Source organism: Hemiscyllium ocellatum, chromosome 33 (genome assembly GCF_020745735.1).
Source record: "Hemiscyllium ocellatum isolate sHemOce1 chromosome 33, sHemOce1.pat.X.cur, whole genome shotgun sequence".
NCBI classification, from domain to species: Eukaryota; Metazoa; Chordata; class Chondrichthyes; order Orectolobiformes; family Hemiscylliidae; genus Hemiscyllium; species Hemiscyllium ocellatum.
In genome coordinates, this window is record NC_083433.1 from 8,128,722 (window position 1) to 8,147,194 (window position 18,473).

General features: G+C 43.7%; 1 protein-coding gene across 1 annotated transcript in view; it reads right to left on the reverse strand.

Moving 5' to 3' along the window:
- Positions 1-11,533, reverse strand: part of ruvbl2 (RuvB-like AAA ATPase 2) — a 28,397-nt gene extending 16,864 nt beyond the window's left edge. Inside the window, exons 1-8 of the mRNA XM_060849333.1 lie at positions 11,471-11,533; positions 9,595-9,649; positions 8,729-8,784; positions 7,085-7,226; positions 5,485-5,614; positions 4,393-4,459; positions 3,754-3,860; positions 2,778-2,871 (exon numbers count right to left, since the gene is read on the reverse strand). Of these exons, the coding sequence (XP_060705316.1) occupies positions 2,778-2,871; positions 3,754-3,860; positions 4,393-4,459; positions 5,485-5,614; positions 7,085-7,226; positions 8,729-8,784; positions 9,595-9,649; positions 11,471-11,479 (660 nt within the window). The 5' untranslated portion in view covers positions 11,480-11,533. The remainder of the gene's footprint in view (positions 1-2,777; positions 2,872-3,753; positions 3,861-4,392; positions 4,460-5,484; positions 5,615-7,084; positions 7,227-8,728; positions 8,785-9,594; positions 9,650-11,470) is intronic.
- Positions 11,534-18,473: the final 6,940 nt, after the last annotated feature.

The window sequence follows — 18,473 nt, forward strand, 5'->3', positions numbered from 1 at the left end:
TGCTGATCTTTGAGGGGCCCTATTCTCTCCTAGTTACTTAGTAATTGTAAAAACCTTTTGGATTCTCCTTAATTCTATTTACCAAAGCTATCTCATGTTCTCTTTTTCCCTCCTGATTTCCCTCTTAAGTAAAAGCCTACTTCCTTTATACTCTTTTAAGGATTCACTCGATCTATCCTGTCTATACCTTACAAATGCTTCCTTCCTTTTCTTAACCAAACTCTCAATTTATTTAGTCATCCAGCATTCCCTGTACCTACCAGCCTTTCCTTTCACCCTAAGAGGAACATACTTTCTCTGGATTCTCATTATCTCATTTCTGAAGGCTTCCCATTTTCTAGCCGTCCCTTTACCTGCGAACATCTACCCCCAATCAGCTTTTGAAAGTTCTTGCCTAATACCGTCACAATTAGCCTTTCTCCAATTTAGAACTTCAACTTTTAGATCTGGTCTATCCTTTTCCATCACTATTTTAAATCTATTAGAATTACGGTCATTGGCCCCAAAGTGTTTCCCCACTGACACCTCAGTCACCTGCCCTGCTTTATTTCCCAAGAGTAGGTCAAGTTTTGCACCTTTTCTCGTAGGTACATCCACATACTGAATCAGAAAATTGTCATGAACACACTTAACAAATTCCTCTCCATCTAAACCCTTAACACTATGGCAGTCCCAGTCTATGTTTGGAAAGTTAAAATCCCCTACCATAACCATCCTATTATTCTTACAGATAGCTGAGATCTCCTTACAAGTTTGTTTCTCAATTTCCCTCTGACTAATAGGAGGTCTATAATGCAATCCCAATAAGGTGATCATCCCTTTCTTATTTCTCAGTTCCACCCAAATAACTTCGCTGGATTTTATTTGGCTGTGAATATCGGAGGCATGGTTAGTATGCTCGCAAATGACACTAAATAGATGGTAAAGTGGACAGTAAAGAAGACTATCTCAGAGTACCAATGGGACCTTGATCAGATGGAGCTTCATTTAGCTATGTGTGAGGTGTTGCATTTTGGTAAGACAAACCAGGGCAGGACTTGTACAGTTAATGGTAGAGCCCTGGGAAGTGCTGCTGAACAAAGAGGCCTTTAGGTGCAGGTGCACAGTTCCCTGGAAGTGGAATCGCAGGTAGATAGGGGGGGTGAAGAAGTGTTTGGCATGCTTGCCTTTATTGGTCTGAACACTTGAAAGTAGGAGTTGAGGCATCATGTTGCAGCTGTACAGGACAATGGTGAGGTCACTGTTAGAATACTGAATTCGGTTCTCATCACCCTTCTACAGGAAGGATGTTGTTAAACTTGAGAGAGCGCAGAAAAGATTTACAAGGATATTGCTGGGAATGGAGGGTTTGAGTCACACGGACAGAATAAATACGTTTCAGTGTTTTTCCTGGGAGCGTCGGAGGCTGAGCGATGATCTTACAGAAGTTTATAAAATCATGAAGGGCATGTATAAGGTGAATAGCTAAGGTCTTTTTTCTAGGGTGGGGGAGTCCAAAGTTTAAGGTGAAAGGGGAAAGATTTAAAAAGAATCCGAGGGGTAACGTTTTCATGCAGATAGTGGTGCTTGTATGGAATGAGCTGCCAGAGGAAGTGACAGAGACTGGTACAATTACAACATTTAAATGGCATCTGAATGGGTGAATGAATAGGAAGTGTTTAAGAGGGATATGGGTCAAATGCTGACAAATGGAATTGGAACAGACTGGGATGACTGGTCGGAGCGGACAAGTGGACCGAAGGATCTATATTCGTGCTGTATGATTCGATGATTCTCGAAACACATGTTTCTGAGTGAACGCACACACACAGTTGCTCTGCGGATACAGTGTCAACAGACACTGCCTTAAAGAAACAGCTGGTTCGCACTCTTTCCAAGTCCATTTTGATCTTGCCTTTCCCTTTTTCTCTACCCTTTGGTTTTAATGCACTGTCCCAGTGGTCAGTGCCTGTAATTCGTTCGTTGTTTAATTTGTGAAACCGCCAATTTAAAATTAAAATTGAAAGTTTATTATGACCACCCCTCCCAACTCCATTTTGATTCAGTTCCGACCATTGTTTCAGCTTCTTTTTTTTATTGTTACATTGCCCTGGAAGGGTGTGCAATTTGATTACAGGGCGATCGGGTAATTTGGTGATCAGTTAAACTGTAAATTGGGTTCCTACAGCTCCTAGTAGGAGATGGCTTCTTTTTGGACACAGAAGGGCCAGAAAGGAAAGATAGAAACTGGTGTTTGTTTTAGACTATAGATTTACAATAAAACTCTTGTAAATCTCTGAAAGACATTTGCTGCCTAATTTAACATATGCAACTATAGACAATTTAACAGTCCAGTGTAATCCAACAAACACACACAGAGAAACATATCATCTAGTCAGTCACTAACAACATCTTCTTCTCCAAATCTCCTCTTGCTCTTCAAGAGGAAGGGTGCGATGGACTTAACTGAAAATCTCAATAGGGTCTACGTGTGTGAGAGGGTGAAGCTTCCTTCCCTCCACCCGAGCCACTGAAAACTGCCACTAAATGTTAACATGCACACTGATATTTTCAGTAGGAGCTTCTCATAGAAACAGAAAATAGGAGCAGGAGTAGTTCTACTCTGGCATTCAATGTGATCACCCAACTCAGTAACCTGTCCCCTCTGTCTCCTTTAATCCCTTTAGCCCCAAGAACTATATCTAACTCCTTCTTGAAAACATTCAGTGTCTCAGTTCTCCAGCAGCTAGGGTTTTAAGTAAACCACCCAAAAAAAACACCAACTACAGAAGACGTACCTGGGCTCCCATTGCATCGTAATCACGAGCTCGCGTGAAGGACCGCCCCAGCTTGCTAATCTTTCCTGTTGCTTTATCAATGGTAATCACATCTCTACAAAAAGCAGGGAAATCAAAGTTACACCATTAGTTATATCAGATAGCTGTTAAAAACCTTGGGCTCCATCCCATATGAAGTAGTACAATTTAATTTTAAAAGAATTGAAGATGCTCCCCCAACCAAGGCCTACTAGCCAACACAAAAAAGCGATCAAAATTAGGACATTACTCATCCCGGTGGCTCGACCACATCTGTGACCCATCAGACAAAATGAAACTCTCTGCCATAATGTCATCACCCGTGGAAACAGAAAGTTGGACGGAGGGGTCTGTTTCTGTGCTGTATAATTGTGACTCCTTTTCACCAGGCTTTTGTTATGCTCCTGTTCAAGCAGCATTTACAGAAGGGTTGTGACTAAAACATGACTGCAATAGCAGCATCAGATCGAGAGATATTGTTCAGCAAGGGGGTGAAACCTTGTCGCGGACACGGACAGGAATGTGGATTTGTGGTTACGATCAGAGCAGTTATCGTCTTCTTAAACATCATAGCTGGCTCCAGGCTCAATCTTGCTTCTCGTTCAGATGTCTAACATCTGGAGGTGCATGTGCTTTGGAAAATAGCTACCTGAGCAGATGGCAAGATCACCAACAGGGGATGCCTCCTCGAGGACAGTACAAAGGGAAGTAGGCAAGTTGCAGCACCACTTACATAACGATAAATATAGCTCCCTCACAGAACTTCAAGTTATTACAGTGACGTCATAGGCAACACCTGATCAGCTTTATATGTTGCTGCAGCTCAGGTAAGGGGTTGGTAGAGAAAGAAGAACTGGAGAAGGTTGAGAATAGAACAACCGGGATGGGCAAGCAATGCAGACCATCCGAGGGAACAATCACAATATTTCTCATCAGTTAAATGTGAGACATTACCCACCCAGCTTGCACTTTCTCTTTTGTCAAACATTCGATCATTTTCGTCCCCAGGTCATAAATTGTCTCCATCTCTGTAGTCTTCAGGGTTAGCTTTCCAACCTTTGCACCCTGTGAGAAAGAAAGTACACGTGATTATGCTTCTGGCCAATCTTCAAGAATTATGTCGGAACTGGGGAATGGGAAATAGGACAAGAAAAGAATGAGATGCAGTGGCAATGTCACTGGATGAGTAACCTATAGGTCCTGGCTAATGGTCTGGGGACACTATTACAGCTGGTAGAATTCAAATTCAATTAATAAATCTGAAATTGAAAGGCTAGTCTCAGTTATTTATCATGCCATCATTAACTGCTGTGAAAACCTATCCAATTCATTCATGCCTTTCAGGAAAGAATTCTAACACCCGTACCTAATCTGGCTTACATGTAACTCTAGGCCCACAGCAATGTGGATGACTCCTAATCACCCTCTGAAATCTTTTAGAGAGCTAATCAGGTCAAGGAAAATTAGGAAGGGACAAGACACGCAGGCTTTGCCTATGACACTCGTATCCCATGAAAGAATGAAGGAAAAATTATATAGTCTTAAGCCTACTGAATTATAAAATTTCTCCAACTTTCATTCATCAGTCTGAAATTACCGTGCCAGTGGCTGGTCTGTCAATCTGAATTTCCACAACTTCCCCTTCTATTATTTCAGTCTCCTCTCTGTTTTGGGTGAAAAAAAAAGTTGATTAAAATAAATCCATATTAAATTAGTACAAGATTTTCATGGATCAACTGTACACAATTGCAGCTGCACCTTTTTACTGCTTCACAAACTTCATCATATAGCTACAGCACTTGCAAATTCTAACTGTCCAAACATCAAAATCTGGTATCCATCTGTTTATATCACAGTATCTTCCTCCAGCATTAACGGGCATTCAAAGGTATGGGTGAGGACTCAAAAACAACACAAGGTGGGACTTATTTTGAAATCGAGGGAAGATTTCCCTGTTGTTGCCGAGTGAGTGAGTGAGAGAGAGAGACTGGCTGACTGACTGAACAGAAGGCACATAAACATGAGCACAGAGATGAACATAAGCACTGTCCAATACTGTAACATATGCTTCTCCCAGTAAGCAAAGATACACCGTGTAGTTTGTTAAAGAATGGACAAAGGGAGAAAAGCCAACCCCCCTCTCTCTCTCCAGCAATATTGTATTTGCACAATGATTAAACATCAATTTCATTCACAGTCAGATGGATGAGAACATTACTGAGGCCAAATCTTGCAGGCTCCTGATTGGTAATTATGCCTCTCACCTTCATAATTTGATACGCAAAAATGTCACTTTTGGTTGTGACCATTACTTAACTCATTTTTGTAACTGCCTACCTTACTGCTCAACAAATATTCTGATTCATAAGGATCTGCCAACAACTCATGTCACACAAGTGTAGATACATTGTCCAACAATATTGATCTTTTTCCAGAGAAACATAGTAATGAGCATCAATGAGCAAAAGTAAAAGGATGAGCAGTTTGAGTTTTACTGTATGGAAGTAGTCTTGATTTCAATACAGTTGGGGAACAGAACAATAGTATCGGACAATACATCTACAGCTCAGGGAACAAGAGAGGATTGGTTCAGAGGAACAATGACCTTAGTAACATTGATATAGCAGAAACACAGAAACGATTGGCTAGTATAACACTCTCTTAAACAAACAAGGCAGGCTACGCTTACTTGATCCGGACTCCAATGGACCTGCGAAAAGCCTGAGTTAGGGCTTCTGTCTTGCTCATCTCCAGAGAGAAAATTTCACTGCCAGCAATAGCTGTGAATGGAGTGTCCTGTCCTAGAGCTTGAGCCATCCCTGAAGAACACAATAAGATATTTGCAATTATAACAAGGGCAGAAAGTACAGTGCAGCCTTTTTTAGACAGGTTAACATTTCAGACAGATGTTACAGAAAAATGCAAGACACCAAATGAAAAGATTAATCCTAAGTATTATTTCAAGCTAAACAATAACTGCGGGATATGGTCAGAAAATGAGTAAAACGTTGAGGAAATACTTAATTACAAAGACTGATAAAGGAATGATCAAGGTAAGGTGGGTGCAAGATCAGCCATCGTTCAAGAAGTAGTTACAAATCTCCACAAGCATTCAAGCAAGACTCCTGCAAACTTGAATCCAATGGACTGGACACTGTCTTAATAACCAAGAGGCATCACTCCAACATGTCTTAATTTTTTCCCGATTCTCATTCCAGAGGAGGACAAATACTGCAGTATGGCAGTAGTGACATTAGTAACTGGAAGGAGTTTAGAACTGTTCAGAATGATTAGGACTTGTCCATCAAGTCACAAGTTCAAATATTTTAATAGAAGCAAAGTGACAGCAGAGAACAACAAGCAGATTTTGCATTCGCAATCCCACTACCTTGCGAGATACCCTGTGACCTTGTGTCCAAAGGTCAAGATGTGAAGGAGCCAGTGTTGGACTAAGTTAAAAATCACACACCAGTTTATAGTCCAATAGGTTTATTTCGGATCACTGGTCCTTCATCAGAATTTATAGCAAAAGATTACAGCTGTCATGCAACTGAAATGATATATTAGATTAGATTCCTAACAGTGCGGAAACAGGCCCTTCGGCCCAACCAGTCCACACTGACCCTCTGAAGAGGACCTCACCCAGACCAATTTCCCTCTGAGTAATGGACCTAACACTATGCGCAATGTGGCATAGCCAATTCACCTGACCTGCACATCTTTGAACTATGGGAGGAAACCGAAGCACCCGGAGAAAACCCACGCAGACATGGGAAGAATGTGCTAAACTCCACACAGACAGTCACCCAAGGCTGGAAACGAACCTGGGACCCTGATGCTGTGAGGCAGCAGTGCTAACCACTGAGCACCGTGCCACCTAGACAAGATTGTCGTCTTATGATCCTGTTCCACAGCTACATAATGAAGTAACAATGCTCCAAAAGCTAGTGCTTCCAAACACACCTGGACTATAATCTGGTGTTGTGTGATTTTTAACTCAGTCCATGAAAACTGATGACAGAAACTCATATACCCAAGTAAACTTCATCCTCAAATCAACAGAGAGCTGGCAATTTGATTCAGATCAGGTGGTACTTCATGTTTATACAAGAGCTGACTGGACCAATTGTATTTATTTCTATTACATTTTAACAGAAAGCATCAAGTGGGAATTGTTTGGAGATGTTGCTGAGATATCATCAGGTACATTACAAAGTCAAGTATTTCTGAACAACTTCAAAAGCAAATTAAGTACTCGATTTCAGCACCATGCCAGTAAACCATCTTACCCATTGCAATGGCAGTCTTTCCTGTTCCGGGCTGGCCAGCAATAAGGACTGCTCTTCCAGCGATTTTTCCCTCCTTAATCATCTCAAGAATGACTCCAGCAGCACGTCGAGCACTGAGCTGGCCCACCATCCCCTGAGAGACCTGAAGCAAGAGAATCACGAGCAGCTCCAGTCAGGATACATCCACAGCACACTAAATAGGCAAGCCTGGTGCCCTGGGTCACAAGTAACTGCATGTTTGGCAGTGGTGTGGGATGGGGAGGGGGCTGTGAGATGGAAAGTGAAAATATCTGCAGAGCAATGCAGGCACTTTGTCGCTCCCTCTGGGAAATATCTGTATACTCAGGATAACAAGCCTGCAACTCCACAGACCTGTCTGTTCACTGAACGGGGTCTCAAACATCCTTCCCCAGCATCTACCAACTCACTGGTGCTTCTCATTTTTGATTAATCAATGCAGGCCTGCAGTTGTGCTCTCAAACCTTTGAACGCAGCATTCCTTTAAACATAGAATTCCCAGCCCGAATGTCCTGTTACAGCATTTGCTGCTTTTAGGAGTGTAGCACCTACCACTATAGGAAATATTGATGCAGCTACTGAAATAACAGGCTACTACGTCAGTAATAACCCAATGAACAGACTAAATAGAAGGCAGATGAGCCTTCAGCCTCTCTCACATCCAGTTTGGTGAGGGAACTCCAATTTGATGGCTTTTTTTTAAAGCAGTGCTGACAGGCACATATTACCGCCTCACATCCTTCATTTCCTTTCATGTTCTTTTCAAATATCTCTTCTGTGCTCACACAGATGGGGGAATAATCCTGAGGAATGGAATACATAAATATTAAGAACCTCAGGCTTTTCTTCAGTATTATTTCCCAGTCATGGTCAATAGGGTTCACGGCACTGTAATGTTTATCACGCTCTGCCCTATGTGTGACCAGGTGCCAGACCCAATGCCAACATCCACTACAAACTGGTCAAGGTGGACAAACTAATTTCACAAGTGACCTGATCAGAAAACTTAACACTTCCTTCCAATATCACCTGCTTAAACACAGCAAACTGACAAGGATAAAAGGCTTAGAGAATAAATGGCCAGTCTTGGAGTCAAGTTCTGGGTTCAATGCTAACCAGTGACCTCTACCGGAAAATTAATTCACACAAGTATTAGGCTTAATAATGGAGTGGCAGCGAGTCAAATATAAAGTTAAAAATCACACACCACCAGATTATAATCTAATAGATTTATTTGAAAGTTCAAGCTTTCAGAGCAGTGCTCCTTCAACAGGTAGTTACATAATGAAGGAACAGTGCTTCGAAAGCTTGTACTTTCAAATGAACCTGTTGGACTATAACCTGGTGTTGTGATTTTTAACTTTGTCCATCCAGGTCCAACCCCAGCACCTCTACACCATGGGAGTCAAACAGGCTGCTTCAAGAACAGCCATTTGGAAGAGGTACAGGAAACACTGTCAGCACAGATGGAAATGTACCTAACTTACACCAATAGGAAAGAAACGTGCAGGGAAGTTGTGTTTGTGTTCTAGTATGAGGACCCAGCTTCAGATCAAGCTACTGCAAGGAACAATGTAATACCCTTCAATTTCACTAATCCACTGCCTTAGTGCCTTTGCACAGTACCTGTCGGGGTTCCAGCGCATCATCAAGTCCCAAGCCACGGATATGCGAATGGGCACCTGTAGAAAGTTGAAAGTTGCTATGTTATTACAAATTATTGAGTTTTAATATAATTTAATTTTACATTCAACAATCTGATTTTTTAAATAAGGTTTTGATGTTAATTGTGACTATGAAACACAGGTGTATGCACAGCAGATGACACATCTAAAGTTGAGTTGAATTTGAAATAGACCAGGTGATGCTCTCCTAGTATCTCAGCGGGTAAAAGCACTATCTGATGGACATAAGATGGGCCCAGTTTAGAATTTTCAGATGATTCTCAGTGGTTGATGATGACTCAGTGTTCAGCACTGCTGCCTCACAGAAACCAGGGACACGCGTTTGATTTCACTCTGGGGTCACTGTCTGTGTGGAGTTTGCACGTTCTCCCCAGTGTCTGCATGGGTTTCCTCCGGGTGATCCGGCTTCCTCCCACAATCCAAAGACGTGCAGGTTAGATTGACTGGCCAAGGGAAATGCAGGGTCACAGGAATAGGGTAGGGTGCTGGGTCTGGCTGGGATGCTCTTCGGAGGATAGGTGTGGCCTCAATGAGCTGAATGGCTAATAATAGATGAAAGGCTTAAGAGACAACCAATTTTTCAATGTATAATTTCAGTTACATCACACTGCAAATTTTTGCTATAAATTCTGTGTTACGATTGAGCCCTCCACTATCACCTGATGAAGGAGCGTCGCTCTGAAAGCTAGTGTGCTTCCAATTAAACCCGTTGGACTATAACCTGGTGTTGTGAGATTTTTAACTTTGTAAACTCCAGCAGTGGAGGAAAGAAACTAAACAGTGGATAAATTTTAAAAACAAGCATACCGATTCTCTCTATCCTGGTGACATCTCTAACTTCAGGAACCTTTGTTGCTGTGGTCTGAAAGTCAATATGCACATATTGAAAAAGGGACAAGTTTTAATTATAGCATAAAATTCGACAAGCAGGTCACACAGTAACTTTAAGGCGCAACACAACTGAATCAATAAACATCTTTTCCTCGAATGATGGTTTGTAATACATTAATACTACTCTCTTACCAATGTTATCTACGTTATACAACTCAGTATCAACTGTTTGAATTTCTTATCTCAACTAATGTCAGACTGTGGGTTGATACTTGGAATTGTTTTGCCAGAATCTTGACCACTCTGTAAGAAGTGCAACCCGAGTGTACATAGGGGCTCTTTTGGGTTGAAATGAATAAACTAAATAAAAGTATACTGGTCAGCTGTAAACAGATCGAAGGGCAGCTGTCTAATGTCTGATGTGGTTCCTTGTTTAAATCCTGCTTTTACAAGACTGAAGTTCAGAGTGGGAGTCGTAGGCCAGACAAAAGGTCACATTTCAGCAACGGAACAGCTTGATGTTTTGATTCAGATCTCTCGAGCCCCAATCAGAAGCAGTTGCTTCGTGCAGTTGATGGCCCCCAGTCTCCTAGACAGAAAATCATGGGCTCAATCCTCATTCCAGGGCCTGAGCACTCAGTTTACACTGACACTTCAGGTAACTCCCCTAAAGTTAGACATGGCGGGGGGGGGGGGGGGTCAATATTCAAAACGGTGAGGAAAGTAGTCGCAGGTAGATAGGATAGTGAAGACGATGTTTGGTATGCTTTTCTTTATTGGTCAGAGTACAGATCATATTACGGCTGTAAAGGACATTGGTGAGGCCACTTTTGGAATATTGTGTGCAATTCTGGTCTCCCTCCTTTCAGAAAGATGTTGTTAAATTTGAAAGGGTACAGAAAAAATTTACAAGGATGTTGCCAGGGTTGGGGGATTTGAGCTACAGGGAGAGGCTGAACAGGCTGGGGCTGTTTTCCCTGAAGCGTCGGAGCTGAGGGGTGACTTTATCGGTTTATAAATTCATGAGGGGCATGACAAGGCCATAGACAAGGTCTTTTCCCTGGGGTGGGAGAATCCAGAACTAGAAGGCATAGGCTTAGGGTGAGGGGAGAAAGATATAAAAGTGACCAAAGAGGCAACTTTTTCACACAGAGGGTGGTACGTGTATGGAATGAGTTGCCAGAGGATGTGGTGGAGGCTGGTACAATAACAACATTTAAAAGGCATTTGGATGGGTATATGAATAGAAAGGGTTTAGAGGGATATGGGCCGGGTGCTGGCAGGTGGGACTAGATTGGTTTGGGATATCATGTCAGCATGAATGAGTTGGACCGAAGGGTCTATTTCTGTGCTGTACATCTCTGACTGTGAGGTGCTATCAGAGAGGGGGCTTTTCAAACAGGTGGGGGGGGCAGGGGGCTATTCAAACGGGGGGGGCAAGGGGTTATTCAAACAGGTGGGAGGGGAGAGGGGGTTATTCAAACAGGTGGGGGGGCAGGGGGCTATTCAAACAGGTGGGGGGGGCGGTAGGGGTTGTATCGGGGTAAGGGGGGGGTGGGGGGAAGGGGACCAGGATCTCGAACCTTCTGCGGCCGCGCGGCTCCCTCCCTCGCCCGGTCCCCGGTGAATGATAATGACGTTCCCCTCTCTCTCCCACACCCCCCGGGGGGCCTCTCTGTCTCCCCCACCCCCGGGGGGGGGGGCTCTCTCTCTCCCCCACACCCCCCGGGGGCTCTCTCTCTCCCCCACACCCCCCGGGGGCTCTCTCTCTCCCCCACACCCCCCGGGGGGTCTCTGTCTCCCCCACCCCCGGGAGGGGGGCTCTCTGTCTTTGTCTCCCCTCCCCCCTCACCGTTGCCATGCTGCTGCTGCCACCGGTCTCCAACCGCCGACAGCACTTCCGGTTGCACCACCCGCCCGGCTCCGACTAGGAAACAAAAGCAGCGAAACTCAGTTCCGGGCCATTCCCCACCTTCCCACAGCCTAAACATCATCACAATCAACAACAAATTGTCCAAACCATACTCTAGCGCCTTTAACGCAATGAAACCTCCCAAAGTGTCTCTCAAGTTGATTGTAGAACAATGTATGACTCTGAATCACGTTAGAGCAGATGAATAAAAGCTTGATCATGGGCCTCAAGATCTACAAGGAGGAGATTAAAACATGGAAAGGGAGAGGGAATGACTTCCAGAGTTTTGGAGTCTACTGGCAGCTGAATACTTAGCTCCCAGTGTAGGACCAATTGTTGGGAATTCAAAGAGGCAAGAAATAAAAGGGGGGTGTCTTGATTGGAGGTTTGTGGGGTTGAAGTGGATTACTGAAATAAGTTCTCTTGATTTCCAAAATATTTGATGGCTGGGATTTCATAGAATGACTATAGTGTTAAAAAGAGTCCATTCAGTTCATTGAGTCTGCACCGATCCTCTGAAGAGCATCCCACTCATCCAATCCCTATAACCGTGTATTTCCCATGCCTAACCCATCCAACCTTTATATCTTTGGATTGCGTGAAGAAACCAGAGCACCTATCAGAAACAGGGAGAACATGCAAACGCCACACAGTCACCCAAGGATGGAATCAAACCCAGGTCCCTGGTGCTGTGAGGCAGCAGCACGAACCACTAAGCCACCTGGAGATCTATTACACTTCAGTAGTATGGGATATTAGTAATTTCTAAGCGAGGCACTAAGAGAAGGGTTTAGGAAAAGAGAAGATAGAGTTTAAGGAGATAATGGCTAATCTCTGTAGCTCAAATTTCTATAATAACATAAATATAAGTGACCCATTTGGCCCTTCAAATTGACTCCACCATTCAATAAAACATCTGAAACCCATGATTCCCTTAAGGCCTAAAGATGTATCAACCTCAGTCTTGGAATCAATATTAATGTTGTATATAAGGTAATTTTGATAAGGTATGCTGGTTATTCTGAAGCAGAATCCCTGACATGAGCCAGTTGTGTTGACTGCTGTGATTTTGTGTTGCGAGCTCAATTGTAAGATAATTCCATGTGAAGGGGATGCAGAAGAGAGAAGTATTTGTGTTTGGGCTGAATTTACAGAGTCAATAAGGGTACCAGGCACTAGCTAAAAATGACAAAGTCTTAAATCAAGATCTGAGGATAACATTAAAATCAACGTGAAACCTTAATGCTTTTTCTGTCTGCCGCCTGAACTGCTGAGTATTTTCTAGCCTTTTCTGATTTTGACATTAGATTTCCAGCATCCACAGTACCCTGCTTCTGTCTGGTTTAGCCTTCCTGAATACTGAACCAGAGTGATATAAAAGGAGTGTTACACCATCTGAAGTGCTGTCTTTTAGATAAGATGTCAATCTGAACTAGTAAATGACTCTCAGTACTGCTTCAAAGATGAGTATGAAGATTTCCCATCAATAGGTCAATGTTTATTCCTCATGATCTACAACTGTTTTCCTAAGTAACAACATTGACGACACTTTACAAGCTATCCTTTGGCTATGTAATGCTTTGAGTCTTGCTCTGAGCATTGGAAAGTCCTCGATAAACATATTTATTATTTCTTTCTTGCTATCATTCTATTTTTGTCATAGAGTCATTACAGCTTCCAAGGAGACCATTAGGCCCATTGCTCTCTGGGTAGCAATCCAGCCAGTCACATTCCCCAGCTCTATTCCTGTAGCCAGGCAAATTTATTTCTCTCAAGTGCCCATCTAATTTACTCCTTAAATTATCTCTGTTTCCAAAACCCTGATAAGCAGTGAATTCTAAGTCAATGCCATTCATAGTTCTTCCTTATATTCCCCCTGCATCTCTTGCCCACAATGTTAAAATATGCAACTTCTGGTCTTTCAACCATCAGCTAAAGGAGAACAGCTTTTGTTCCTTATTTTGTCAATCCTTCCATAATAGCACCAGGATTACCTTTTTCATATTCTAGTTCAGTGGGACAGAGAGTATCTCTTGATCAGGATTTCTCGTGATGGATTCTCTGAATGTCCCCTTCTTCCCATCAGCCATCTCTGCGTGGCTGTATTCTCTACCTTGGGAACCCAGTCTTATCTAAAACCATAAAAGAACTGCATATGCTGGAAATCTGAAACATGAACAAAATTTGCTGGAGAAACTCAGCAGCTCTCTGGAGAGAAAAACACATTTCGGGTCCAGTGTTACCTGACGAAGGTCAATGTCAGTGGAACTGTACTGTAGGAAAGGGCCAGTAAGTTGGGGAAAGGGAATGAGGAATAAAATGGCCTTTGAACTAATGCTATTATGACAACAATTTTGCAGTGGATCTGGAAGCCAGATCAGGTAAGGCCGGCAGTGACCAGGGACCCAGTGCAAAGCGCGGGCTGTGGCCTAGTGTGGACTGCAGTGGTCGCAAGTGGTCAGACCACATGGAGGACCCCCCTGTGCTGGTCTGCTGCTGTGAAGGGCCTTTGGAGAGGGACTGTGATGTTTGTCTTTTTAACTTTGCTTATTGCTTATATGACCTATGGTTATACTATGTATAGCTGTAATGTAATTATGGTTATACTGTGTATAGCTGTAATGTAATTATGGTTATACTATGTATAGCTGTAATGTAATTATGGTTATACTGTGTATAGCTGTAATGAAATTTTTCTTTCTTCACTTCTCTATTCTGCAATTAAGAATTGTACCTATGGAATCTTTGTACCTAAGATGGCGCGCTCAGTAGCCATGTATAAACCTTTCACTATACTCATGTGAGTACATGTGACAATAAAGCTAATTCAATTCAATTCATGTAAGGATGGTAAATGAACCATATGTTTTTTTTTAAAAAGAATCATAATCACCAGTGCCACAATTAGCTTTGCATTTCAGAGTTTAAATCCCACGTTGTGGATTTGAACCCATGCCATCAAAGTATCAATCCAGCCCTGTGATATTCTAGTGCAGTGATACACCATCTTTTCCATTAGTCTGTACGGTATATCTCACTCTTTAAAGTTAAATGAATCAGCAAGCTGCCTCATTGGAAAAATGTGGCATTGTGGATTTCATGATCTCCTTTGTTCCTGTGGTATAAACGGTTTGTGATGATTGGAAGTTTGGCATTCTTGCATTTCGTCCTGAACTGTGTAAAGTGAGAAGTTTCTGTCTTTTCACAATATTCAAGCCTACCACCATCATCTCATTATATCCACATTCCCTTAAGTGATATAGCCCTGGGAATCTTGAATCTTTTCAAGGTTATGAAGTAAAGATTCATTCCAGGTCAAACAGGAGATTAGTAACGTTCAGCTATGTGATCAGGTCAAATCTGGCTCTGAAAGAGTTAATGCTGTTGAAACCTAGGGTATTACACAATACATTAGTCACACTGCACAAACAAGCCTCCCGTAGCGTCTCCAGGCGTTGTGTTGCCATGGTGATTGTTGTGCTTCGGTGTTGGGTTTTGATACAGGGAGAAGAGAGTTAGGCCAGGTCTGATCCTCTCCGGCCTCTTACTCCCTACAGTTCCTCTACGAGGCTGGAGATCCATAGCTTTCTATGTCTTTGAGAGGCAAATTCCTGAGGATCTCTTTGTAGGGAGGGGGAAGTGGTCAGTGAAGGTGAGGCCTTAAGTCTCATCTTCCTCAGCTTTCTGATCAAGGAAGATTCAAGCAGACGGGTAGTGCCTCCCTAAGGCTAGGTAAGGCTAGAATCATAGAATCCCTGCAGTGTGGAAACTGGCCATTTGGCCCATCAGGTCCACACTGACCCTCTGAAGAACATCCTTCCAGATCCACCCTCCTACTCCATCCCTGTATTTCCCGTGGCTGACCCACCTGGCCTGCACGTCCCTGGACACTATGGGGCAATTTAGCATGGCCAATCGCCTAACATTTGGACTGTATTAGGAAACCAGACTAGTTAGAGGAGACCCAAGCAGACATGGGGAGAATGTACAAACTCTACATGCACGCAGTCATCTGAGGCTGAAATTGGACCTGGGGTCCTGGTGCTATGAGGCAGCAGAGCTAACCACCGAGCCACCCTACAGTAATAGCACAAACGTTTCCGGCTACAGGTTTCTGGGTGGGACTGCAGGGTTTGCGGAGTTCTGAACAAGGGTCAGCAGACTTGAAAAACTAACGCTGTTATCTCTCTCCATGGCTGCTGCCAGACTTGTGGCCTTTCTCCAGCAGTTTCTCAGTTTTGTTTCAGATCTCCAGCAGCCGTGGTTTCTTGTCTTATTCTGGGGGTGGCTTCCTGTGGGGAGAATGGTATTATTTGGCGTGAGCCACGTCTTAAGTCTTCCCTCGAGGCGCCCCCTCCAGCGACCTGAGCACAAAAACGTGCTGAAACTCTGGCACCAGTAGCGAGGGAGCACTGCACTGTCAGTGGGGAGGGGGGGCTAACTTTTGGATGAAGAGGCCAAATGAAGACCCCCCCTCCCACCACAGCCTGCCCTCTCAAACAGACATCAAAGATTTTTGATTTGATTCGATTCATTAATGTCACGTGTACCGAGGTACAGTGAAAAGTTTGGTTTTGTGGGCAGATCATACAATGCAAAGATCATAGGGTGATAGATCAGAGTGAGAAATATCAAATTGCAGCTGCAGAGACGGTGCACAAAAAGCAAGATCAACATGAGATTTGAAATTTGAGAGGTCCATTCGGCAGTCTAATAACAGCAGGGAAGAAGCTGAACTTGAACCTCTGCCACCTCTTCAAAGGAAGGCCTCACTTGTGCTCAGGTTCAATATTTATTCAGGGCGGAGGTGGGTACTGCAGATGCTAGAGATTAGAGTGGTGCTGGAAAAACACAGCAGGTCAGGCAGCATCCGAGGAGCAGGAAAATCGACGTTTCAGGCAAAAGCCCTTCATCAGGAATCATGAGGATCATTCCTGATGAAGGGCTTTTGTTTGAAACATCGATTTTCCCGCTCCTCAGGTGCTGCCTGACCTGCTGTGTTTTTCCAGCACCTCTCTAATCTTGACTTCAATATTTATCCATCTGCCAAGCATCACAGAAACAAATTACCTGGGTCAGTACCTCTTTGTTTATGCGATCTTGTGGACAGATCAGCTGCTGCTGTATCGCAGCAATGTTTCCACTTCAAATCGTCATCACCAGGTCAAAAATGTTTTTCTAACTCACCCCAAGGTGATGGAAGGCACCGATGTAAAACGTTTGAACTGTGATTTATTTATTTATCATTTAAAATCCTATCTCTCGTTAAACTAAATTACAAGCCAGCAGATTAGATTACTTACAGTGTGGAAACAGGCCCTTCGGCCCAACAAGTCCACGCCGACCTGCTGAAGCGCACCCACCCAGACCCATTCCCCTACACCTAACACCACGGGCAATTTAGTGTGGCCAATTCACCTAACCTGCACATTTTTCGGAGGAAACCGGAGTAAACCCACGCAGACAAGGGGAGAATGTGCAAACTCCACGCAGTCAGTCGCCCAAGGTGGGAATTGAACGTGGGTGTCTGGCGCTGTGAGGCAGCAGTGCTAACCACTGTGCCACCGTGCTGCCCAGGCCCAGATGAAAATGAGCTGTGTTCAATGTAAAAGCGATGAGATATCTGACATTACTATTGCCATGACTCTAGGCCTCTGGGATTTCGATTCAAATTGGACTGGGGCAAGAACGTTGGACTGAGAATTGCACCTGTCAGAAGGGACTGTGCATGAAATGAATTAGTACAATGTCAACAAAATCAGCAGCAAGTCAATTGTGACCTTGCCATCTTTTCCGCCGACTGTGACTATCTTTAATCCCGGGACTGACCAAAGGAAAAAAAGAGAAGGAAATTTTAAAGTTTGAGTGTCCCAATTCCCTCGTTGCCACTTGCCACTGATTCATTTGTTCCGCTACTTTTTCTCTTGTGTGTTGTTGTTCTTGCAACCATCTATCCTCCATGACGGGTCACCAGGGAGACACTGAGTTCCAGGTGATGTCACCCTTGCTTGGAGTATGAGGGAGAGGCTTAGCTGAGATATCTGTGGAGGGGGAAGGCATTCACTGTTGGAGTATAAGCCTCCAAATATTACAGTGGGGAGCAGGCTTCCTGGACACAGTGATTCCTTAACCCCACAGGGGTTAGTCACGGCTGCATTGATGAAAGTTCACGCCTTCTCCGGTCGAAACAGAAAGAAACATTGGAGAAGCTGATTCCCTGAGAGTGTTTGGGAGGAGATTCGATCGAGGCGTGCAAGATTGCTGCAAGCTAGATGAAGAAAAGCTTGTTCTCACCACAAGGACTGGAGACACAGGTTTGAAACTTTGAGTGTGCGTGTGAGAGACAGAGGGCAATCGGGTGGAGATGAGTGGAAGATTTGTTCTATGCAGGAGTGCTATTGACCCTGGAACCCATGAGGCTGGTGGAAGCTGAGGCGATAAAAATGAGAGGGATGTACAGGGAAGGGAATTGATAGGACTGGGGAGTCCGGGAGGGGGAAATGGGTTTGAGCTGATTGTTTGACAGAGAGCTGGGAAAGGCCTCTCCTGCTGGAGTTATTACTCTGATGGGTTAGGTAGGCTTTTTGCGGTGAGAAACAGAGTTAACCCATTGGGTTGATGACCTTCCATCAAAACCCATGTGCGAGAGAATTATTTTGGAATGGCAGCAGAATTGGGGAGCTTTAGGGGACTGAAGAAACTGGGCTTGTTGCCCTTAGGGGCAGAAGTGGGGAAAAGGAGATTGAACAGAGGTGTTCAAAATTTTGAGAGGCTTCGGTCGGGCAAGTGAGGGGAAACTGTTTCCATTAACGGGAGAGTCATTAACCAGGTGTCGCAAATACAAGGTCATTGGCAAAAAATGAGAGATGAGGAGAAATTTATTTAAAACTTGATGAGGGCAGCAGATGCTGGAAAATCAGAGTCGATAAAGTGTGGCACGGAT